Raw genomic sequence first — 26,024 nt, 5'->3', positions numbered from 1 at the left:
TGTTGTGAAATAACCCCTATCTATTATACATGAAACATATATAATTCATCAACTGATAATTCATAGTGAATGAACTCATACAGGCGCAGTCCGCACTGAAGTATCTGTTATACATTCTCTAGTTTTGAATTTAAATGCTACAATATGTTGTCTAGGACCTAAGGTATATCAGGCAGGGTTCATGACGCCGGTGATGAGTTTGTGTCGTCACTATACATGTGTCTTCGTTGGGGGTGTGTAGTGGAGGCTGATGGTGGATCTGGTGGTGTGTCAGTAGTAGAGTGTTCGAGTCCGGTTGTTTGGTCTAGATGATAGGTGGGTGATGTTGGGAGGAAGGGGAGAGGGTAGATAAATGGATTTTGGGAGATAAGTATATTGTTATAATCGGACTTGGGAGATAAGTATACAGTTGAACCCAATAGATAAATGCGAACTACCCAAAATCCAATATGTTTAACTGAAAGCTTAAATTACTTTTTAAATGACTTAATAATAATACACTCGTAATTTAACTAATCCCGATTCCCGAATAACATGTTTGATACACTTCCAGCAAAACCAGCAACCTAAAATATGGTTTCTCTATGACACATAAAAAAAGCTAATTAAAAAATGAATCACATATTGATGCGTATCGTGGGCGGAAGTCTTAATTGTGCTACAAATAAACGAAGGACCCGAATGCACTAGGTGCAACCCGATCAATTCGTGTTACTTGAAGCTGAGCAAAACGTAAATAAAAGGGATATTTGCTCGATCTAGACCTATAGATCGACCAATAATGATTGATTCTCAAGACCTAATCAATCACTATTGAGAATAATCGGGTTTTACTCGAAAACGCGTCGAATAAAACAAAGGTTTTTCGCAACAACGATTTTTATCACACAATGTGAAATTTTCTTAAAACTTGAATGATTTACAATGAAGGAATTCGGACTATATATAGGCCGAATATCCTTGGGCTCCAAGGTAAAAATAAATGCCAACCTTGATTTCCAAGGTGATTAACTAATACCCTTGACTATGAAGAAAAACATGCTTGACTATGAAAAAAAACATGCACTATCATAAAGACTAAAATGATGAAAACTAGGTTGTTCCTTGGGCGGCACTTCCACGGCTCCTCACGGGTCCTAGGGAGTTTCTTCGCGTGTTTCGGATCCTTGAGTCGAGATCATGCAAACCTCTTGCCTCTTGTTAGTACCCATCCATGTTTGATGCGCCAATATTGACGTGTTTGGATTCGAACCATTCTTGATGCCCATAGGATCTCCTAATTCGAGTACCACTTCGTCTAAGGTGTCGATATCCGTATTAAATATTTCCCCAAATATGGTAGATATGAGTTGACACATAAATCACAAAGAAAAATGCCTAAACAATCTAAAATACACTCTAACTTAATCTCAATGACCACTTTATTAGCTCAAATTCTTATTGAGATGATTGTAATAAAAAAAATGGGTCTAAACTCTAAGCAACGCATATACGGATATACCTAATAATAGTAAGTGAAAATCATTGTGAAAAATGTTCTATTTGAACATTTTCATGTTCACAATGGTAGGAAAGGTTAATTAGTTTAACAAGTACTCCTTAATTCCTTATATATGGATGGATAAACTAACATTTTTTTTTTTTCTGACAAGAGAACCGTAACCACTATTTTTAGCGTGTATTGAGTAAACCCCGAATATACAAGGTAGAATGCATACCGCATATATCAGTTAAGTCACCCGAGGATAACAGACTCTCAAGTCTAAAAAATGCGGACTTAGGTCATAAACTTTAACCGGAGACCCTAAAATTTCACCCTCTGTAAGTAAGTCGCAAAAACATAAACTCACACATTCTTCTAGAATTGAAAAAATAAAAAATAAAAAATAAAAATGCGGCAACCGAGAAATGTGTCTTCACGAAAAAGAAAGGGCAATCTAGAATGTTCGTTGTGTAGGGGCCATCTCCTTCTTAAACCCTAAACCCTAATTTCTCTTTCTTCCCCAATTCATTCAACACTCTCAATTTTCTCCGTTTCAGTCTCCTCGTCTCTTTGTTGATTCTCACTAAATTTTCTTCGCAACACAACTATGGCGGCCTCTACTATCCTACGCAATTTCCGCCGTTGCGAACTTCGCTCTATCGCCCCTTTCAAATCGGTACGATTCTCAATTATTATGTCAATCTAACCAACTTTAATTTAATATATCATGATGATTTTTACCATATATGATGATAACTTAACTCATTTAAGTTTATTTTTCTTCGATCGCTCATCAATATAATGATTTGGTGTGCACAATTATGAAATGTTTTCTTGTAGGATCTTAATTCCGATTAATTCTGTGATTATGCTTTCAGTTGCGCTACGAGTTTTTGATTATTTCTGTAGTTATGTGTGATTCGATTGGTTTTGCCTGGGATGTTTTGCTTATGTCGCTTGCGATCGATTTCTGCTTATGGATTGAAATGTTGTTAATTTTGCTAGGTATAGACTGATTGAATCATAGTAAAGTTAAGTACTTCCTCGTATCATTCAGTATCGACTGGATTGAGTCATAGGAAGGCTAAGTAGTCACTCGTATTGTTCAGTTGTTACAGTTTCTCGAAAATTCAAGCGAAAAATGAACACCAGGCTTCTCTGGTTTATTGATGAAAGATTTGGAATTGTAAATTTGAGCCGTTATGTTGTTAAAAAAATGAAAATTTGGAGCTTTTGATATGAAGGGTCTTCAATTTGCTCCTATTATGTTGTTCCAAGTTCTTGAAGCTCTCTCTGTCATAGTTTCAAGCTGAAATTCTATTGTACTCCCTCCGCCCCGGTCATTTGTTGTCCTTTGATTTTTGCACAAAGATCAAGGAAATGTGAGGAAGTAGGAAATGTGAGGAAGGCCAATTACTAGATGACAAGTGGAATAAATTGAGTGTGAATGATCAAATTACTCATCAAATTCATTCTTAAAATAGAAAGGACAACAAATGATTGAGACACCCAAAAATGGAAAAGGACAACAAATGACCGGGACAGAGGGAGTAATTATTAATTGGATAAATAACCGTATTAATTTCTCTGAATTACAGAGGCGATGTGCTATTTTGTCCATCATTCTTTCTTTGTTTTTCTTAAAACATGGACTTGTGATGCTAATTTATGTGATCTTGCTATATATTCATTATTCTCAGGTAATTGGAAATGGAAGTTCATCTTCTGTCAGCCCATTTATGGGCCAAAGATTAGCGAATTTGGTGAGACCATTCAGGTATTGTAACTTATCCACTTTACAGAAATGTGTGGTAAATTCTTAATGTTGCAATTTGTAATTAAATATGTGATCATTTCTGCACTGTTTGATCTCTCAACAGTTCAAGGCCTGCTGGGAATGATGTCATTGGTATCGATTTGGGTACCACCAATTCTTGTGTTTCAGTCATGGAGGGGAAGGTATGATATAACCCTACTTTCTGTTTTGTTATTGTTCCCTTTTATTACCTGTTCTTGATGATTGCGTTTGAATATTTTATGCAGACCCCAAAAGTTATTGAAAATGCAGAAGGTGCTCGGACCACTCCTTCTGTTGTGGCCTTTAATCCAAAGGGTGAGCTACTTGTCGGTACCCCAGCTAAACGGCAGGCTGTGACCAACCCTACAAATACCATTTCTGGAGCCAAGCGTCTAATTGGAAGAAAATTTGACGATCCACAAACCCAAAAAGAGATGAAGATGGTTCCCTATAAGATTGTAAGGGCGCCTAATGGTGATGCTTGGGTGGAGGCGAATGGCCAGCAGTACTCTCCTAGCCAGATAGGAGCCTTTGTTTTGACAAAAATGAAGGAAACAGCTGAGGCTTACCTTGGCAAGTCTGTTACAAAGGCTGTCGTCACTGTCCCAGCTTATTTCAATGACGCCCAAAGGCAAGCAACAAAAGATGCTGGGCGTATTGCCGGACTTGATGTTCAGAGGATTATCAACGAGCCGACTGCAGCTGCCCTTTCTTATGGTTTGAGCAACAAGGAAGGTCTAATTGCAGTTTTTGATCTTGGTGGTGGAACATTTGATGTCTCTATCCTTGAAATCTCAGGTGGCGTGTTTGAGGTATTTTTCTCTTCCAAATGTGAATGTTCCTCCTTTCATCACAATTATATTGTCCTTATTCCTTTCCCCAAAATTGAATTGTCAATATTAACCCTTTTCTGTTGAACTGGTGGTAGTCATAATTTTTAAGTAAGGGGTGATTATGGTATTTCATCTCCGTGTCTTAATTTTAATCTTCGTCACATGTGGACAATTTAAGTGGGATAGGACATAGAGGGAGTGCTATGTTGTTAATACGTTGGTTGTCTCCTAATTCAACCGACATTTACTCAGGTTAAAGCTACAAACGGTGACACATTCCTTGGAGGGGAGGATTTCGACAATACTTTATTAGAATGGCTGGTTGCGGAGTTCAAGAGAACTGACGGAATTGACCTAAGAAATGACCGTCTGGCCCTGCAAAGACTTCGTGAAGCAGCAGAGAAAGCCAAGATAGAACTTTCTTCTACCTCTCAGACTGATATCAGCCTCCCATTTATCAGTGCAGATGCTTCAGGAGCAAAGCATTTGAACATCACACTCACAAGATCGAAGTTTGAGTCCCTTGTTGATGGGTTGATTGAGAGGACACGTGCTCCTTGCAAGAACTGTTTGAAGGATGCCGGTGTTTCCATTAAGGATGTTGATGAGGTCCTTCTTGTCGGTGGTATGACCAGGGTTCCTAAAGTTCAAGAGATTGTCCAAGAGCTCTTTGGCAAGACTCCAAGCAAAGGAGTGAACCCTGATGAGGCTGTTGCTATGGGTGCTGCTATCCAAGGCGGTATTTTGCGAGGGGATGTTAAGGAGTTATTGCTTTTGGATGTCACTCCTCTTTCATTGGGTCTTGAGACTTTGGGTGGTGTGTTCACTAGACTTATCAATAGGAATACCACCATTCCTACGAAGAAGAGTCAGGTAGGCCGTTTCACTTTTCTCTTTTATATCATGTTAATCCATGTTTCATTGTCCACTATGTATGACCGTTTTATTCTTAGGCAGTGATTGTACGTAGCTTATCCGTTTATCCATTAGATAAGCTTAGTTAGTATAGGTTGGTCGTTGGGGTGGTTGACTACCTGAATATAAGAATGGCACCAGCAACTGTAATGAACATGTTCTTCTACGGGCTAATGTTAGTTATATCATAGAGAAATACTTGGGTAAGGTAAGGCGGTTTTATGGGAATTTTATAGTGAGACCTAATAGTATAGCAAGACCTAATGTCATTTTTCCCAAAAAAAAAAAAATATCCTGGTGAAAAGTAGTTACTAGAAGGTTGGTATTCTGAATAAATCACATATGGTTTTGTGATAAACGATTGTTTAGTTTCAGTTATAATAAAAGGTTTATGATAAACGACTTTTTAGTTTCAGTTCTTCTAAAGGGAGCAAGCTGCCCTTAATGTCCATGTGTATGGGGTAACAACTTTGGAACCTGTTTCTCATTCCGTGACAGGAAGGATAGTGGCCATGCGAGAGAAAGAATCGTATTTGGCTATTAATGAATATAACTTTCATTATCCTAAAAATTCATTTTTTTAATTTTAGTATGTGTGTTGGGTGCTTCTTAAGAGTCTTTTGTTGTGCATTTGCAATTTAGGTGTTCTCAACAGCTGCTGATAACCAAACTCAAGTCGGCATCAAAGTATTACAAGGTGAACGTGAAATGGCGTCTGACAACAAGATGCTTGGGGAGTTTGAGCTCCAAGGCATTCCACCAGCCCCACGAGGTCTTCCTCAAATTGAGGTCACTTTTGACATTGATGCAAATGGCATAGTCACCGTCTCTGCCAAGGACAAGTCCACAGGAAAAGAACAGCAAATTACCATAAAGTCCTCGGGTGGTCTATCAGAACAAGAAATTGAACAGATGGTTAGGGAAGCCGAGTTGCATGCCCAAAAGGATCAAGAGAGGAAAGCCCTAATTGATGCCAGGAACACAGCCGACACAACCATTTACAGTGTAGAGAAGAGCTTGGGAGAATACAGGGAGAAGATCCCAAGCGAAGTCGCCAAGGAAATCGAAGATGCTGTTTCTGACTTGAGAAGTGCCATGGGAAAGGACGATGTTGAGGAAATTAAAGCAAAGACGGATGCCGCCAACAAGGCAGTCTCAAAGATTGGAGAGCACATGTCTGGTGGTGGGCCTGCTGGTGGTGCTTCCTCTTCAGGTGGGGACCAGACACCAGAAGCCGAGTATGAGGAGGCTAATAAGAAGTAGATCGTAACTGGAGTTTAGTTTATAGCTTTGTTAAGAGTAAATTGTTCACACCCTTTTTTTGCCTTTAGATGTTCTTCATCTCGTATCTGGTGTGTCAAAGCTGGTTGTGAAAGTAAACATGAAACTAGATTGGGGATCTGTACTACTGTGAGAACTAGCGAAAATAATCGTGTTTTTGTTTCGCCGTAATTTATGTGAAGAATTTTAGATTAGTCGGTCTTCCAATTTGTTGCATATTAGTTTTTGGCAAGAACGCCAATTGCGGTATTAAATTTTATACCATGTATTGTGTATGTCTTGAGAACACGTAAAATCCTTGTCCTAGATGCCTAGGATAAACCATAGGAGAAGCTAGATTCAGATTAATTAAGCATCGACAATGGAGATCCGAACTAATAGATTCTCATTAGGTGAACTACAGATGAAGCAACCAAGATTTCTACGATTTACCGTGTATCTAAATGAAGAATTCTATCTAGCCTGGGCTATGAGGATCTTTACAAAGACTAAAACCAATGCATAATAATCTGGCACGAGACGCAAAGTCGACACCATATCTTACTTCCAAAGCCTGATTAAGAAGACGATGAGCTGGACATGGTATTTATTTTCTGCAAAAGTCCCTGTATCTCGATCTCTAATGTTCCTTTCATTTCGGGTAAGAGATTGTTCCACGAGTTCTCCAGCATGGTTGTTATCAACCCAAGACTCTTTTTCACCTGATCAAGGGATGGCGCTTCAGCAGGAAGAGCATCAGGGGAAAGGCTGGTATTCAATGGACACATTGGAGCAGGTGGGGTCGGTTCCACATTTCGAAGACATACCTCCAATGAAATGGGTGTAGTGTTCAGAATATGAGCATCAGCATTAGGCAAATCATTGGCATAAGTTCCATCCTTCCTCCTCCTCCGTCTCTTCTTTCTCTCGTGATTTCCAACAGGGTTTGTATTAGCGAGAACCGTCCGCTCCATGCTCCCCCGCTTTCTGGGCGCAGGCATACCATTAAGGACAGACGGGTCTTCCGATTGAGAACCAGCCGCCAGCTCTTCCCTATTCATAGAACTATCATTTCCATCGGGGTTTGTAACAGCTTGAACTATCCCTTTCTTCCTCCCCCGCTTTTTAGGCCCAGGCATACCAGTAAGAACAGATGGGCCTTCCGATTGAGAACCAGCCGCCGGCTCTTCGCTGTTCATAAAACTCTCATTTGCATCGAGGTTTGTAATAGCACGAACTGTTCCTTTCTTCTTCCCCCGTTTTTTAGTCCCAGGCATACCAGTAAGAACAGATGGGCCTTCCGATTGAGAACCAGCCGCCAGCACATTACTGTTCATAGAATTACCATTTAAATCGGGAATAGAAACTGGTTCCGTGTCCTCAAATGACACAGATATTGTCTTTCTTAAATCCTTAGAGAAGTCTACAGACTCTGAATTTGAGTGTGTATCCTTTTCTGAGAAGTCCAAGGAATTTGGAGTAGTTGGTTTAGCCTCCCAGATAACTGGGATTCCCGTCAATGGCGAAGTAAGATCAACATTTACATTACCATCATTGAGAGAAGCAGGGAGCAAATTTGTGGTAGAGCCATTGGATGGTTTCTCCTTTCTCTTTCTCTTCTTTGCTTCAGATTTAATTTCCATCTCACTGGCATTCTCTTCAAATATCCCGCCCAATAACTCCTTTCTACGAACACCTGTATCTTTCTTGTCCGCCTCAGAATTAGATTTGTCTCGAAAAACAGAAGAACGGAAAATAGTGAAGAATATCTCGATAGGATCAAAATACTCATTCTCACACGGATAAAGACAGTCTAAAGCGGCTAAATGCAATTCTGAGAGTAATTCACCAGAAGATGCTCTTATGTCCTGCAAATTATCAGCCGAGACAACAGATTTTGTCGACAATTCTCTCTTTTTTCCTTTGCTTCCACTCTTTGAAGGAGGAGGGGATGAACCATGCAAATCATTACCCTCCTCATCTCCAAGCACAGCAGAATTTTCTTGATCAGAGGCTTTGACACCTTTGCTCAGGTTCACATAGGGAGGAGATAGATATTTACTCTGCTTCCGTTGTCTTGACACCACAAGCCTTTTAGAGTCACTCTGCCCGTCTCTATTTTGAGCAGCCAAAACGATACCATCTACAGCAAAAGAACACTTGGAAAGGACAGGAGGAGAATTTAGTCTGGCCCCGCCTTCATCCGTTAACTTCTTGGTTCTTATTTCAGTATCATCATCCTGATCTTGCATAAGAGAGATTGTTTTAGAAGCATCAGGGTTTTCAGTTTCAGCCCTGAAGATATGTATTCCCATAGTAGCATCACCGTCCTCAACTTTCTTAGGAGGGAGCACTTTCGAAGCGTCAGGCACCTCGCCTACATTCCTAGGCACCTCACCTTTCATAGGGGAGAGCAATTCAGAAGCATCACAAACCCTAGCATGTTCCCTTACATCATCTTTTTTAAGTTCAGGATAGTCTTTTAAATTCGCATTAGATGGTAAAACACGGCTTAGTTCAGTAACATGAGCTTGTTGGCTCTTCTCCACGCCCGAAATGTCCATACATGCATCTCCGGCAGCATTGTTTCTTTCAGAATCATTTGTCATCTTTTCTCCGGAAGCTAAATTAGAGGTGTCAGTTCCTACATTCTCCTTCAAAGTCATGCCTGTTCCTAGGTCCATTATTTCAGATTCGACATTAAGCTTATCTTCGGATATTATATCACTGCCTAGTTCAGATATATCAGCCTGCAGATCACCCTCCACAGCCATACTTGCTTTCACGCCAGGGATGCCAACGCTTTGATCCCACGGCATAGGTTTTGACTTTATTTCCTAATGCCAACACTGATGCGAAAAAACAAAGATTAATAATCCAAGAAACAATTCATGTGATAATATACTCCTAGCCAGCCAGCCATACACATCCAGTCATTCAAACAATTTGGGCAATGGCCCTTTCCAATAAACATAGACGCATTGCAAAATGCACGTCAAGTTGTGCGGATAAGTGAGTACATAGGTGGTGTGATATATGAGCTTAACAAAGGTGGTGGATGAAAAAAAAGATGTTTTTTTTATAATTATCACGAAACTTATTTATTTTGTAATTACCAAAGCAATTATCATGGATTCATGGTAGCACAACCTGTTATTTTGTAATTACCAAAGAAGAATTTTTTTTAGTGACTTCTCCAAAGTAAAAAGATTAGAAAAATTCTTGTGTCCTCCGGGAAGAGGACCGTACTCCTTACACCTAAGCCTTCATAATATTCCATTTGGTGGATTGCCTTTAGGTGTAAGGAGGGCAGGCCTCCCGGAGGACACAAGTATTTTTCAAAAGATTAAAAATACCTTAATCGGTTTTTCTTTAGTCCTTTTCTTCCCCAATCCGAATCCTGATACCCTAATGCCCCCTACTTCCCTTTTACTCTTACATGCATACTCCGTATTTCCTAGATTTGTTTTAGAACACAATTTTGTTAGATACTTTACTACTACTAATTTCCTTTTTAACAAAGCAAATAACAGGGACCAAAACTGAACATTAGCTTCTCTAACAATAATTTACACAAAATAGTTTTCCACGAGCAATTTTGCAGTACAAACGCAAACAAACTTGGAAAACAGAATCGATTCAAACAGGACACGGTGAGTCGGTGATCATTCAAAATAAAAATCATATGCTACACTCTGACCATTATTATTGGTTATCAAAATGATATTGTAACTACATCATCCCAGCGACTTCTACACTCCGCCACCCCATCTGTTGAAAGGAATCCCAGTAGCAAAATCAGGCAAATAGCATCTTCATAGACTTGAACTAATATTTCTACACAGTAATCAGCTAAACAAAGCTCCATGCACATCATCTTTCACTCTAAGATATTGAGCGACCATTTTACCGTTTGAAGTAAAAATGGTACCAAAAGAACTAAAATGGATACGTATATAAAACGGTTTACTGATAAACATTGGCACAGCCCAAGTCTATGGAAAAAAAGGTACACAACTCCTACAGTCAAAAACTTGTGTCGATACTCGTACAGTCCTACATTGGCACAGTCTTAAGTCTATAAAACAATTTACTGATAAACATGTTTCAGTACAATTGAGAAAAAACACATCAAGGGTATGGAAAGTCGGAAAGGGTGGAATCTCAATAACTTAGTCAAAAACCGTCTCTTTACAAGTCTTTCTGCTATTTTCAGTCCTACAGTCCTATTTCATCAACCACCAGCCAAAACCCACGAAATAAAAAATGCAAACTTTTATAAAGAACATAACTTTGCAGAAACAAAGTAGGAAAGACTTCATCTTTTGACCAACAGCTAGTCTTCCACCTGTCCTTAAGACAAATATATCCGTTTAATCCTTCTTAATAACACAAAAGCAGAATAAAAAATTAGATCTATCAAAATAAAAAGGAAAACATCATGTATGCAAGAAATTGCTGAAAGCAGAATAACAGCTAAGTAAAATTAAGAGAAGAAGAAGAAAAAAAAAGAGGGCAATTAGTTTACCAAATTGAATTTAATTTGTTGAGATGAGATGTTGGAAACTTGTAAAAGTTGTAACGCATCATACAATTCACAACTCAAAAACCCTGAGCATGAATGTATAAGGTACTACTCGTACGGTCGCACCCCTTATAATCAGGATTCAGGGACATTTGGGTTTGTAAGTAGGAACGGATATAGACAAAGGGTAAAGGTAGGTCTCCCTTGGCCTTGACACGGTCTCGTAATAATTAATTGTGGATTATTTAGTAGGAGTGATACGGTAATTAAAGGATATAAAATAGTCACGAAAAAAGGTACTTCCTCCATTCAACTCCACTCTACCATATTTCATTTTTCATCCATTCAACTCCACTCTACCTATTTCCTAAAAAGGAATGCCAAATGACCATTTTGTCCTCATATCCCATTACTTATTTACAATATTTGCCACTCATACCCCACTACTTCTACATCAAACTCCACCCTTTTTCCACTCATACCCCACTTATTTACATCATACCCCATTACTTATTTACAATATTTTTCACCCAACCCCACCCTTCTTAATATTTGTGCAAAATACAAATAGGTAAAGTGGAGTTGAATGGAGTAGTATGTCTCTTGACAAGCGCTCGGAATTGTTTTGATCAAATTTTAGGTTGAATTCGGTATGACCATGCTCAAGTTTAATTCGAGCCTTGCTTGACCAAATAAATAGCTGATCTCAAGCTTAAAAGACTTGAATTGAAAGCTCGTTTTTTTAGTTATAGTTTTAGCATTTTATAATTATATTCAATTTAGTTTTTATTGTAAGTTTTTGTTATATATTTACTCCGTTTAAGAATTTTTTTATAATACTTTTTTTTTTATAATTATGTATTTAGTATTAGTTAGATTTCTAAAAGGTGAAAATGAAGAATATAATGTGAGCTTGAGCTTTTACCTTTTTTAATCAAATGAAAGTCGAGCTCAAGTTTAGCTATTTCGGTCATTCTTAGACTATTTGAACCTAAACTGAGACCAATTCGGTTAACATTAGTAAATTCCGTTGTTACATTTAACTCTTAAATTTGCTAAAGAAAATTAGTTCACGGAATTACCAATATCCACCAAATATTATAAGAATCTAGCTAAAAATTCATCAAATCTTCATCGTCATGTCCTAAATCATAGCGGATGTTTTTAATAGTAGTTTGTGCTTATCAAAAGTGATTTGTGATGCTTTTCATATAGAATGATGATACAACATTAATGAGTGAGAATAAAGGTCAAAGTACGGTTATTTGATAGTGATAACGTTAATGGAGGGTTAAATAAGGTTATGATGAAGAAATAAGTAAGAAGTTTAGGGGTATAATGTGGAATATAAAAAAGGGGGGTAGAACATAGAAAACCGAAAAATTTAGGAAATTGATTGCTTCATTTGGTTTTGTCAAGGATCAAAAGAATGGTCGTTAGAGTCTAATGCATATTTAGAGAGTACTTCTTACGCTCTCATGTATTGTAAAGTCAAGATTATTTCTCTAAGTTGGGTTCAATTGTATTTGTTATCATAGATTTGGTATTGGTTTTGGTTTAGCACCGCGACTATCTTCTTAGCTCCACATATCCATAACGTGCTTTGGCACAAACCATTTCTATCCCTTTAACCCATTTGCCACCCTTATTATCCTTGATACATGTACTTTTGTCTACATTATGAATGCATATTAGTTGGGGAAATCTCTATCACATTAGATTGCATGCATGTTCCATAAGTTGAGTGAGTGTTTCTACTTTTTTCTATCTTACATATAAATCACCCTTACTTATGAGTTCATGAGTGAATCCGCGAGAATCCGACTAATTTGTCTTGCAAGATCGAAAGGTATTTGACATTTGTCTTTAACATAGTGATATGAGACTTGAGCTGCGTTTTCTATTACCCGTGCCTTTAAATTTGTTTTATTGGTACTCCTTGGTCATTGCTTTGTTATAGATATGGATAGCTTGGGATTTTTATGTGCATCAACATTAGCTCTGAGTTGTTTATTCGTCATTTGTATGATTGCCTTTTGTATTGTATGATGCTTTGCTTAAGGACAAGCAAAGAGATGGTTTGGGGGAGTTTGATGAGTCATAATTATATACATATTTATGCCTTCCCTTAGTTACTTTTGATACGATTTTAAACTAGTTTATATTAATTACATGCCTTTTATGCTAGAATGTCGATACTTCCGCTATTCGGTGTTTAATGCAGGAATGGTGCATTTGTGAAGCAAAGGAATGAAATGAGCACCGTGTAGTGGCCATGAAAGAATATACAGAGCATGGCACAAGAATCTAGAAGAATAAAGGAAGAGAAGTGAAGAAAACAACACGAAAAAAAGAGCTGAAACAGGGAGAGTCTTCGATCAAGCAAAGCAGACTCGATCAGTTGAGTATGTACTCGATCGAGTACACTCAGGCTCGATCGAATGCACTTTATTTTTAGGATTTTCCGCAATTTCCTTAAGTCGGTTATGTTTTACTATAAATACCCAATTCGTACCATATGTTACGTTACGCTTTATTTACTTCTAAAACCCTAGAAAACTCTTAATTTCGTTTTTATTGCTATTATTCCGGATCTAAGCACTCTCTAATTACGGTATTCATTAATCTTTCTCTAGATATTATTGATTCAAAGTTCTAGTTTATGCAATTAAAATTTCGTTGTTCATTTTTTATGTTTGCAACTATGTTTTCCATTCATATTATTGTTATTGTTCTTTCTATCATGTGTAGCTAATTTACTTATCTAGGGTGAATGGGGATCTAGATTGTTAGAAGGGGGATTAATTAATGAATTGATAGTTAAATTGGTTATTCGTTGTTGTTCAGTTTATTGTTCTTCATCTAGCTAGTTAATTACTAGTCGAGCTTAATTGACTAGTATAAGCGAATTGAGACTTTCACCGACGGATTAGAATCAATATAGGCTGTGATAACTGAATAGAGATAATTTAATGATAGCGACAGCATGTTAAATTAGACCTAAAGGAATATTGAATCAACCGATCATATAACCTTAAACAACGTAAAGCTCTACCAATGAATTTAATGACAGCTCGTATAACTGCCTAGTGAAATTGATCCCTAGACTCTTTAATATTATTGAATTTGTCTTTTACTTTATTGCAATTAGTTTAGAAATCAAGCAAACAAAACCCCATAAAAAATTTACCTTTAAGACAAACTTAAATATAAACAAACTAGATTATTAACTCGTCTCCCTGTGGATTCGAACATTTCTTGCCACAAGCTACTTTTTTAGTATAAAGAGATAGGATTATTTTGATATATGTGATACGACTTTAGCTTTATCATCATTAAACATCAAAACAAATACTTTTAGATATTTTATTGTTAAAATAAATCTTAGGAACAAAATCAACATTAATTTTTATTTTAATATACAAATGACCGAGAAGAAATGACCGGGAGGAAAGGAGTATAATAAACAAGCCGAAAAAATTCGAATATAACTACAATAATAACAATAATCGTGGCAAAACACTAATAATATAACAATATTCATGGCAAAATACTAATAATCTGTGGCAAAATTTTAGTAAATTGTGGTCATATACATAACATAATTATACCTTGACGATATATTATGGCAATATACGTACTGATTAATAGAAAAAGAAATATAACTACAATAATAACAACTTTTTAACTTCGTGAAGACTACCCCGTTACTTACGACCCATTCGGCAATATTTGATACGGAGTACATAAGTGAATTCTGGGACTTTGTCAATTAACTCTTGCACTGAAAGGCTCAAGAAAGTGCCTGATTGCAGGGCCTGCAATGCTTCTAAACAACCTATTGTTGCTTCTGGTAAACACGTGGGTCCCACCGACGACGACCGCCCAAATATCGACGGCTTTCGGGACAACCAACTAAATGATTTTGGTAGTTGTGAAGACTACCCCGATACTTTTCAAGGAAAACAGCGGCCTATTCCTCGAGGAGAGGTATGTTCCAACGGAACCTTCTTTTTTAAGTTAGATTATAACAATAATAAAGATAAAAAAAAGATAAAAAAAAGATGAATCTATCACCTAAATTCTTTAAAAAACAAGAATCCAACAAGTTTTTGTAGCTATGTAACTTATAATCGTTTTTTCCAGATTTGATTAGAAGTGTTTTTTAACTATTTTTTTTGTTTAGGGTTGGTTCAACTATCAACCAACCGAGTTCGTCGCCTTCGCAAATCCAACAGATGACATAGGCATCATGAAGGGTTTGCTGAGAAGGCCTATGTTAGCGTTGATAAGGGCAATTCCAAGGCTCGCCAAACTCTCACATGTAATTCTAATGTTTTTATTTATTGATTGATTATTGATTGATTGTCATTTGTTGACAGGTAATCGTGTCATAGCCTATGTTACTCCGACTCTTCTAATTTCCTCGCGTACCCGTGTCCGACCCTCGACACTCGGACATGGGTATGACACTTGGACACCTCATTTTAGACCAAAATGTGCATATTTTTCAAAATTATAGCCTAGTCCGACACTTGGACACGTACCCGTGTCGGATACTTCTAAACGAGTCTGAGTAACATAGGTCATAGCTTTATTAATGTTTGAAGGGGTACAATTTTATGTCATGTTATTTTTGCAGGTCGACCCTGTTTACACCATTCCGCTCTCAGAATACACCCCTGGACCACTACACGCAGTTTTGTTATGTGCCTGGAGGAGGAAATGTGGGTTTTCAGAAATTCATATGGTGATTGGGGGAAGAAAGCTTTAGGGTGGATGCCACGAGCAAAATTTGTGCCGAAAGACGAATTATATGCTATCGAACATGTCCTATTTCTAATAGGAAGGTATGATCATCTACGTTTACTGTAATATCATTGTAAACCCAAAGATAGGTGTGTGCTAATGTTATGGTTTATGCAGTAACGAAGATAGGACAACCTTTCCCGAGCTTCAAGATCATTGGGTACAGGATTGGATTTGGTACGTTACTGACTGAACTTAGCAATTCAATTTACCCAAATGAAATTTCCACAAGATGAAATTCACGGCTTGTTTGGGTATGCTGGTAGGTGGGATACAGAGGGAGGTAAATGAGGGAGATAGGAGTGGTTATTGGCCAGAGGGGAAGATTGGCTGGAACTGGAAGTGCTGTAAGATGCATCTAAACTATTTATATCCATCTTAAGAGGCAATTAATTTAGTTCCATGAATCCCATATGCGTTTAATGTCTCTGTCGGGTTTCAGTTGAAGGAATTTCAGAAGTGATATAACACTATACCAATTGCAAACTACTGTATTTTTTTAGTGAACACTGTCCCGTTACGTTTGATTAGCATAGTTTACAATCATACTCCTAAAACCAGTTGTGAAGTAGTATTTTACGAAATTGAGGTGTCATGCCTGATAGGGCGTGGTGCCACAACTAGTGAACGACTTGACCCCTCCATTCGTTTCAATTCCATATGTTTTTCAAAATACGCGAGGATTTTGCCAACAGCATATGGAAATGGGATGAAAGGAGTGCAATGTTTTGGGTTCTATTTGGGATGCCTATAAATAGAAAAGTTTAGAAGGGTTGGATCCTGAATAGAATGCCTTTTAGCGATGGATCAATATATGAAACTCTTTTGTGTGTAGTGCTCCTTAGACTAGCCTTGTTTTGTTCGAGTAACGGTGATTTTCGTATAATGATGTATCCTTGTTGCTTATTTGCATCATTTTTCTTGGCTGAATGTGTTGGCTTATTGTTGCAGATCTTATGGCCATGTAACTCTCGTTTCCACTCAACAAGGAATTGAAGTACGAAGGTGAAGAACTGAAGAAGTCAGAGAGATGGATCTAGGATTGAGAAAAAGATGAAGTTGCATTGGGACTGACTGTCACTTCACATTAACTCACAAACGTAACTGCACACATAATACTATAGTGAAAATTATGCTTTGGGATGTATCATCTGAACAAATCGAATTGCTTGCTGCTGTAACACTAGTATACAAAACCTTAGTGAGCTTAACCATGTATAAAGATTCAGATGGTTGAGAAATGAGAAGTAGTCAACACTATTCCCAATAGCCTATATTCTGCTAATCTTCAATACCTTTCAATTGGAGAATGTGGACGTCAGGCTGTTGCGATCAAAATTCAAATCTTTCCATGCAGGGGCAGATACAGAAATTTATTGAAAGGTGGGCACAAAAAATTTTCCGATTCATTATCTTTCACTTAAAACCGCATTTTTTAATATTTTGGATTTTTTTCCCTCCGAAAAAATAGAAAATTAATTGATTTTAATAATTTTTTAATTTACAACAACAACAACATCAGAGCCTTAATCCCAAAATGATTTGGGGTCGGCTGACATGAATCATCTTTTCGAACCGTCCATGGGTGAACGCACGCCTCAAAATGCGAATAAAAAAAGGGAAGATGAAAAACAAAAAGGAAGAACGAAAATGTAATGAAAAGTCAAGGTGAACTTAGGGGTTTTAAAGTCGAATTCCGTCTTTCTTTTATAAAAACTTAAAATTTAAATCGAAAGAAAGATTAAAACGATTTTTAAAAACCGAAATAGAGTTAAGGATCCAGAATGATCCAGGTAAAATCTATAAGAAAGTGGTTGGTTAAAAAGTGTAATAAAGGAGAGAAAAATAAATAAATTAATTTCTTTAAATTAAATAAAAAACACTAAATCTGTCAAAAAACATCAAATACTAAAAATCCACATGTATCCTTTCCCTCCATTGTGCCCTCTCCGTCACCATACTCTCCTCAAGCCCCAGAACTCTCATATCGTGCTCTATCACTCTCAACCATGTCTGTCTCGGTCTTCCTCTGCCTCTAGGGACCTTTTCTGTTCTCCAAGTCTCCAGCCTCCTAACCCAATCAAAAGTGCGTCCATAGGTCTCCTTCTCACATGGCCAAACCATCTTAGTCGGTTTTCCATCATCTTGTCCTCTATTGGCGCCACTTTTACCTTTTCCCTAATCACCTCATTCCTTAACCGATCTTTCCTTGTATGTCCGCACATCCACCTCAACATGCGCATCTCCGCCACACTCATCTTTTGAATGTGACAATGCTTCACGGCCCAACACTCGGAGCCGTAAAGTAGGGCAGGCCTAATTGCCGTGCGATAAAATTTTCCCTTTAATCTTTGGGGCATATCTTTATCGCATAGAAACCCTGAAGCACTCTTCCATTTCAACCATCCCGCTTTAATTCTGTGAGCCACATCTCCGTCTAACTCCCCATCTTTTTGAATAATAGATCCTAGATATCTGAAGAAATCCGAACCCTCGACAACATTTCCATCGAAAATAATACTCCCCGCCTCTGTCGATCTCAACTAGACCTGTCAAACGGGTCGGGCGGGTCGGGTCCCGGGTCGGGTCATACGGGTCGGGTCATACGGGTCGGGTCAGAATACGGGTCGGGTCAAATACGGGTCGGGTCAGATACGGGTCGGGTCATACGGGTCACGAGTCGGGTTAGGGTCAGAATACGGGTCAAGAAATAATTTTTAACGCCTTTTTTAAACGATTTTTTTAATTTAAAAAATATATTTTTAAAAATTAAAATATGTTTAAAATTATTATTTTAGTCATATTCATCATATACAATAATTATATTGATATAATTATTAAAATAAAGTTTTTTTAATAATTATTTTATTATTAAATATTATAAAAGTTATATAAAATTGACTTTTTAGTTGAATTTTTAATTTTAAGTAATAAAAAAATAATTTTTTAACTATATTTTCAAATATAATATATAAATAATAATATTTTTAATAAAATTCATGATTTTCCCTTGACCCAACGGGTCGACCCGTTCGGGTCGGGTCTCGACCCTAAAATAACGGGTCATTTCGGGTTCGGGTCAAACGGGTCGCGGGTCGAAAAAACCGGGTTTGTAACCCTAAGAAAACGGGTCGGGTCGGGTCGGGTTTTCGGGTCGGGTCGAGTTTTGACAGGTCTAATCTCAACCCTGCCACCTTAGTGAACTGACACCTCAAATACTCAGTCTTACTCCTGCTCAGCCTGAACCCACGAGTCTCTAAAGTCTGCCTCCACAATTCCAACTTTCTCTCCACCCCCTCTTTTGTCTCATCAATCAACACAATATCATCAAAGAAACATCATACACCAAGGGATGTCGTCGTGAATATCCCTTGTCAACTCATCCATAACTATAGCAAAGAGAAAAGGACTAAGTGCGGAACCTTGATGCACCCCGATGGTAATAGGAAATTCTTCCGTTCTCCCAACATTAGTGCGAACACTTGCACTAGCCCCCTCATACATGTCCTTTATGAGGTCAATATATTTTCGCGACACACCCTTTCTCGCCAAAGCCCACCAAAGTACTTCTCTTGGTACCCTATCATATGCCTTTTCCAAGTCAATAAAAACCATATGTAAGTCCTTCTTCTTGTCCCGATGGTATTCCATCAACTGTCTCATGATAAAAATCGCATCCATAGTCGATCTCCCGGGCATAAATCCAAATTGGTTTTCCGAGATGTCTACACATCTCCTAAGCCTTTGCTCGATTACCCGCTCCCATAACTTCATCGTATGACTCAAAAATTAATATTTTATTTAAAACATTCTTCCAAAATACTTAAATTAAAATAAACTAGATTTAATGCCCGTGCGATGCACGGACCTGTAGTAATATTTTGTTTATGAACCGCAGGCAAGTACTACGTTATACTTGTAAATTACTGTAATAAGTTCCAAATCCCAACTCTGCTCTATTCAAACTTCTTCCATGCAAATTGACTTTAACTACGCCCCATAATATACTTTTTGGTGTGAGTTCTGGAATCATTTTGATTGATTATACCCATTAATAATAATAATGGGTACAAAAGCTCCAATGGCACTCTAATTAGTACATTACATAATTTGAATTCGTAGTAAGGTACACTTTCACTGTGTTTACGACTCTTAAACATACATGTTGATAGTTAGATTAGTATTATAATTGTTCCCAAGTTTACTTCGTTATAAACATGTCGATGTGGACAGAAAAACAAACTCACCTGCAAAATTGAAGTAAAGAATGAGGATATAGACGACAAATTGATGAATATGTGAAAAAAGTAGGTTAATAAGTACTTCTTTTCTCCTAATTACTTGTTTAAATGATTGAGACGAAATAATCATGAGGGTTGTACTTCTTTTTAATATATGACGTTTTGCTTTTTCGAGGCGAGCCTTTGACTTTAATATTTAAAAAAAAAAATTGGTAAAAAATTATAAAAATTATACCATTAAATTATTTATGAAAAACTCTTTCATATGAGTATACATATCACTATATTTAAGCATATAATTTGAGAGATATTGAAGAGAGAAGTGTGTGTCTCGAAATGTGAGAAAGTCATATATAGAAAAACAAAGGGAGTAGAATATAGTACAACAATAAAAGCAGATGAGCGGATTATGGATGAAGACCTCACGCATGAGTCCCATCTGATCAATCTATCGATATAAGGATGAAGTAAATTTAGGTTTTTGACATTAAATTGCATTGGAAATCACTATATGTTTAATTTGAAGTTTTTATGAACCGTACATCTTATTTTTTGCTATATTATACCTCCTCCGTCTCGATTATTTGTTTACCTATTCCATTTATGAGTATTTCATTCATTTATTTACCTTTCTATATGGAAACATTTTTCAAGGGTAATTTGATCATCCACCTAACTACAAAGGTAAATAAATGACCGGGACAGAAGTATTATATCCTTTCATAAATTTTAGTGTCTAGTGTGCATAAATTTACTTTTAATACTTTTATACATGTATAAACTCATTATAGTAGATAATTTATTTATGAATATATATGTATTATGTACTCCTATGTTAGCTTTGCAATTTTTATTTTTATTTTAAATTGCTTGTTTTTATGACATCTTGTATTTAAGTACACAAGATAACCAATAGAAAATTGTATTTACGTTTATAAAATTGAAATAATACACCTTTCATTGCTTATCAAATACTTAAATTTTACTTAATAAATAGGTGGATGAAATAGTTACTCTTAAACTTCTACTCCAACTCTATCACTAATATCAACTTTGGTAAACTTTACTTCATGAGAATAAGGTACTCAAAAACCAACAATGAACAACTTTCTAAATTCTAACAATAGTGCGACTTATAAAATCGGTCATCGACTTTTTCTATCAAAGAAACGTCTTACATGGTTGAGGTAATTCAAAACTTTATCTCTAACTAAATTCTCTTAACTCTAAATTCATAAAAGATAATGGACTCTTTCTCGTTCAAAAGTCATTCACAAAAGTTAATCTATCTGATTAAGCTCGGAAAAATAAAATCAAAACGACAATTATAAAACTTTTCCTACAAAGTAATTGATCAAGAAAAGAATCGTCATAACCACATTTACATATGATACTACCTCATTATTCTTAAGCTTAATAAGCAGTAGTAATCGCATCTCTGAACGATTATATGAACACCTGCAACTCTAAGAGAAACGTATGATAAGTGATCTTAAACAATATATAATTGAAGTTTTTTTTTTTGATGACGAGGGGGTTGAATCCCCCCGGGCCCATGCATTCCCGCACCACCACATGGACCATGTAAGTCACCCCCTTTTGGGGCTGCAGTGGCCAAGTGATCATCGCCCCAGTTGGTAGTCGAACCCGGGACCTCTCAACTCCCGCACACTCGCAAGCTTCAAGGTTTAACCCGGCTACCACTGGACTAACACCACTTGGTTTATAATTGAAGTTTATTAATCACAAACATATCTAGAATGAACTAATAGTTTCATAAACAAAAATAATAACAAATAAAACTACACTACAATAATAACATAAGCCATACTAGGTACTCTAGACATGTAATCGCCGATGATTGTTGAGGTTGCAATTATTCAACACCCTTCCTGAAAAATCAGGAAAAGTACGGTATAATATTAGATCGCATCGTAAAATAATAATATTAAACATGACAAACTAAACAACAATTAAAAGGTTAGGCACATTCACAAAAGTTAATTTATGGGGACAGGGGTATTGAAAGTTAATTTTCAAACATTCATCCGTAGTAGGATTTATATATACTAATTCTTTGGTAGTTCTATTTTTAATCAATTTAGTTACGTATAAGATAATACGAAGTAGAATTTAATTAGCACTACACTTTTTAAACTGTTGTGTTTATGTCTATGATGTTATTAAATATTATCTTATACGTATTGATTATTATCTCTAAAATATGATCATTAAAAAATATTTTAGATAGTTTGTAAAAATTGGAATATCTATAATCGCTCGAAAAAAGCTTCCTTTAATAATATAGATAGATGTACTTTGTAGGTAATGATAATAATATCCCTTATGATAAGATATATTATATTCTACTACTACAAAGAACACTAAATACAAGTGGTTCAATGGTAAAGAAATTAATGTGTTATCTTGAGGTCAGAGGTTCGACTCTCGAAAGAAATAGTTTTTACATGATTTAAAGGAGATGTGGCTTCAACCAAAAATTATTTAACAAAAATTAGGGGCACCAAGAATCAAACCTTGTACCTTAAGACAAACAACTAGGAAGCTTACGAACTCAGCCACGCAAATGTATTGCCAAAATAGGATACTTTCAAAATAATATCTGCACATTCATGGTGGGCACGTGCCCACCCGGATCCCCCTAGATCCGCCCATGTTTCCATGAAATCCATACAGGAAAGAATAAACATGAATGAATAGGAAATTTGGATTCTGTAAAGTTGCTTTTTTGGTAGATATTCTAAAATTGGAGAACGTGGATGTGAGGCTATTGCTCAAGTTTGTGTGTAACACTGGTTATGTTAAAGTGACTAGCCAAGTTTCGTGGTTTAGGGTTTGGTGAACCTTGTTAATAGTAACACTAAAGATAACTCCACTTATGGAGCTCATTTTAAATAGTTTTATAAGAGATATTTTTAGAGAGATAACACACTTAGACTTAGCTTGGTTATTGCAAGTACCAAGTCCTCCTATTTATAGTACAAGTTAGGGAGAATATTACAAGCATATGCCAATCACATCACACAATATACGCCAAAGAATTAAAGCTTATATTATACATCATTCCTTTATTAGACTACTATTTAGCTATCACTTCATGTCTTCCATTATTTTCTTTATATTGTCATAAAACCGAGGTGATTCTTCAACCAATTAATTTCCACCTCCAGGTACAAGACACATAGAACTCCATGGTATTATTTTCTCATATTCTTTTTCATGTATTTAATATGAATTTCTGTTGTGGAAGATCCACTAAGTGTGACAACCACAGAGCATACTTTCCATTTCAAACATCTTGTAAGAGATTGTATGTAACACCCCCATTTATTCAGGAGCCTTTAGCTAGAAATTCCCAAATAAATAGAACTGTTACCATGTCGGTTTTCCGAGGTAGAATAACAAAGTCCAACTCACCAAAGTATTTTAAATTAAAACTTAATGATTACATGTTTATTACAACCTAACCAACTAAAAGTTAATATAAAATAATTACAACTCGCAGCGGAAATAAATAAAGTGATTAAACATTCTATGTGGTCTAGTCTTCTAGGTAGGTTGGCCAAGTCCTCACGCATCCCATAGCTCCCAAGTCAGCTAATCTTTAGTACCTGTCAAATCTGCACCCCATTATGGTTCACCGCAGGTGTTCACGAATACACAGTCAACCGCGAGGTTGAGTAGGAATAAACTAAACAACAATAATAATCCAACCAAAATAGACATCCTTCGAATTCTCATCACTTCATCCGTACAACTCACTTACGTCACTGGCAGTAGCACAACTCTCTTAACATCGTGCTATGCTCAACTGGCAGTAGTACTTGCGTACCATGCTCATCTGGCAGTAGTAATTAATTACTATGCACAACTATCTCTGGCAGTAGTAATTATTTACTATGCTCATCCGCGATAACGATTGCTCGCTATGCACAATCGCGAAACACCCTCCGTGTTATGCTCAATCAATAATCAACTCTCTAACAATCAAATACTCAATGACAATCCCGTCTTACTGCTCAACCAACATCTTAGCATACACAATTACTCTATTTCCATTAATAAATCACAATATTAACCTTAACCTCATAAATCGTCACAATTAAGCATTCATTCACTGAACAATAAAACCCGAGTTGAGTAGGAAATTCCTACCTGACAAGCAATTCCGTATAATGCAATCTACTAAAAATATTCTTCAACAAACCCGTCCCACAAGTCTGTCACCTATAGATAAATAAATAATATATTTATAATTACTTAATTATTTACTTTATTCAAATAAATTCATTAATTATAAATTAATTAACTAATTATGTTAATTATAATCTCGTATAATATAATTCAAAAACCCGTTTCAATAAGCCAAAACCCGATTACCATTAAAACCCTTGTTAGCCCGTCTTATAATTAATTAACCCAACATGTAAATAATCACCAAAAGCACCCTACAACCCACGTCACACACCCTTAATACCCCCACACTCACCCGTGTTTACCAACCACTCTTCACCCGCCTATATCCGACACCCCTAGCCACCATCGACACCACCCAAACCTGCCACCTCCAGCCTGCTCTATGCCGTATCCCGACGACCACTAACCACCAGCCTAACCGTCACCAGAACCCCACAACCTCACGCCCTAGCTGTTACTCCCACGACCCAACAATAGCATTCAAGACCGATGCAACCTTATACAAATCACGATTTTACACCACCATTCACGATCATCACCAACAACCACCACTACTGACATCACCACAACCCTTCCTGCCACCACACACGACCAGGAACCCCCGCCCTAACAACCCACAACCCATCCCTACACTACGTCCTACTTTATACACGCAAATCACGAGTGCAGCCCAAAACCCGACTCAACAGCCCATGTCACTGCCACCCCAACTCGACCCAGTCACCACCGTGGTCACCACTACTCCACGGTGGCACCCGCAGCCCACCATACCACCAGAAACACTCAAACAGCGACAATATCGAAAATAGAGCACACCCGACAATCCACCCACAACAACCGCCACACACACTACCGAAGGCCACCACGGTGGTCTCCTCTGACCCACGGTGGTCCACCGACAGTACCCATGTCCCCTGGTCAGGGTCTTAGTCAAGCACGAAGGTCTCAATGCACGGTTTCAACACCATAAACCAACAACCACCAATTTCACGAACTCCGGCCAACCACCGTGGAAAAACTCTACCTTTAACCACCCACGATCACCCAATGTGGTCGACTCACCACCAGTAAACCACCCAACCCATGGTCTGGTCTCAAAACAGCAAGGCAAGGGGTAAAAACCGTGTAAAAATCCACAAAGCAAACAACACAACCAACCACGTAAAACACCTCCAACACCTCCCTTCCAGCCGGTCAACGGTGGTCAAACCCAGGTCCGGTCACACCCTGGTGTCCCACGGTCAAGGTCACGGTCCTAGCATGTCCTATGGTGGTCTAATTAACGAGTTATATTCGTCTTAAGGTGAGTATGTCAAGATACGATAGAAAATTACCTTGTGATGGTCTCCTAGCTAGAATTCTCCTCTTTCTCCTTCTAGATCTCGTCTCCTCTATTTTATGAACTAGATTTTGTGCCCGTACGTTGTACGGGTTATAATATTGATTCGTCTCTAATTGTATCTTCGAAATTGAGAAGTTATGTTTACTTTCTTAACATTAGTTTTCTCGTGAGAATGTGAGTATATAGTAATAAATTGAAATATTTTTTTTAGAATATGAGTATATACAAATAAATTAACCTTTTTTTATGATTTGTGTATATAAAAGTTATAATCGCCATGCACGAGTAACTAAATAGTGTTCTGTTTGTAGGTGAGCTTGTACAATTTGTACAATACAAATGTAGTTTTTTTTTGCATCTGGAAAATGTAAGTTAACCAAGTGGTGTTAGTCCAGTGGTAGCCGGGTTAAACCTTGAAGCTTGCAGAAGTGCAGGAGTTGAGAGGTCCCGGGTTCGACTACCAGCTGGGGCGATGATCACTTGGCCACTGCAGCCCCCAAAGGGGTGGCTTACATGGTCCATGTGGTGGTGCGGGAATGCATGGACCCGGGGGGATTCAACCCCTCGTCATCAAAAAAAAAGAAAATGTAAGTTTTTCTT

The 26,024-nt window shown here is 37.3% G+C and overlaps 2 protein-coding genes and 1 long non-coding RNA gene across 4 annotated transcripts; 2 read left to right on the top strand and 1 right to left on the bottom strand.

Moving 5' to 3' along the window:
- Positions 1-1,883: 1,883 nt before the first annotated feature.
- Positions 1,884-6,504, top strand: LOC141648191 (heat shock 70 kDa protein, mitochondrial-like). Its single transcript, XM_074456685.1, has 6 exons — positions 1,884-2,159; positions 3,184-3,260; positions 3,364-3,442; positions 3,527-4,093; positions 4,367-4,987; positions 5,672-6,504. The coding sequence occupies exons 1-6, from the start codon at positions 2,091-2,093 to the stop codon at positions 6,290-6,292; spliced, it is 2,034 nt and encodes a 677-aa protein (XP_074312786.1). The 5' UTR covers positions 1,884-2,090; the 3' UTR covers positions 6,293-6,504.
- Positions 6,505-6,641: 137 nt separating this feature from the next.
- LOC141648189 (uncharacterized) lies at positions 6,642-11,052 on the bottom strand. 2 transcript variants are annotated; one of them, XM_074456684.1, is made up of 3 exons: positions 10,818-11,052; positions 9,646-9,746; positions 6,642-9,138 (listed from the first exon to the last, which is right to left on the bottom strand). In XM_074456684.1, exon 3 carries the CDS (start codon positions 9,106-9,108, stop codon positions 6,868-6,870), a length of 2,241 nt encoding a protein of 746 aa, XP_074312785.1. In that variant the 5' UTR covers positions 9,109-9,138; positions 9,646-9,746; positions 10,818-11,052; the 3' UTR covers positions 6,642-6,867. The 2 variants fall into 2 exon arrangements, with proteins under 2 accessions (XP_074312785.1, XP_074312784.1); XM_074456683.1 differs by lacking the exon at positions 9,646-9,746.
- A 4,015-nt stretch (positions 11,053-15,067) lies between these two features.
- Positions 15,068-17,074, top strand: LOC141646343 (uncharacterized). The gene is made up of 3 exons (XR_012545518.1): positions 15,068-15,664; positions 15,741-15,800; positions 16,575-17,074. It is a non-coding gene; the product is annotated as an uncharacterized LOC141646343 (long non-coding RNA).
- The last annotated feature ends 8,950 nt before the right edge of the window (positions 17,075-26,024 follow it).

The sequence above is a fragment of the Silene latifolia genome, chromosome 3 (genome assembly GCF_048544455.1).
Source record: "Silene latifolia isolate original U9 population chromosome 3, ASM4854445v1, whole genome shotgun sequence".
Taxonomy (NCBI): domain Eukaryota; kingdom Viridiplantae; phylum Streptophyta; class Magnoliopsida; order Caryophyllales; family Caryophyllaceae; genus Silene; species Silene latifolia.
This window is presented reverse-complemented; position numbering and strand designations above follow the sequence as displayed.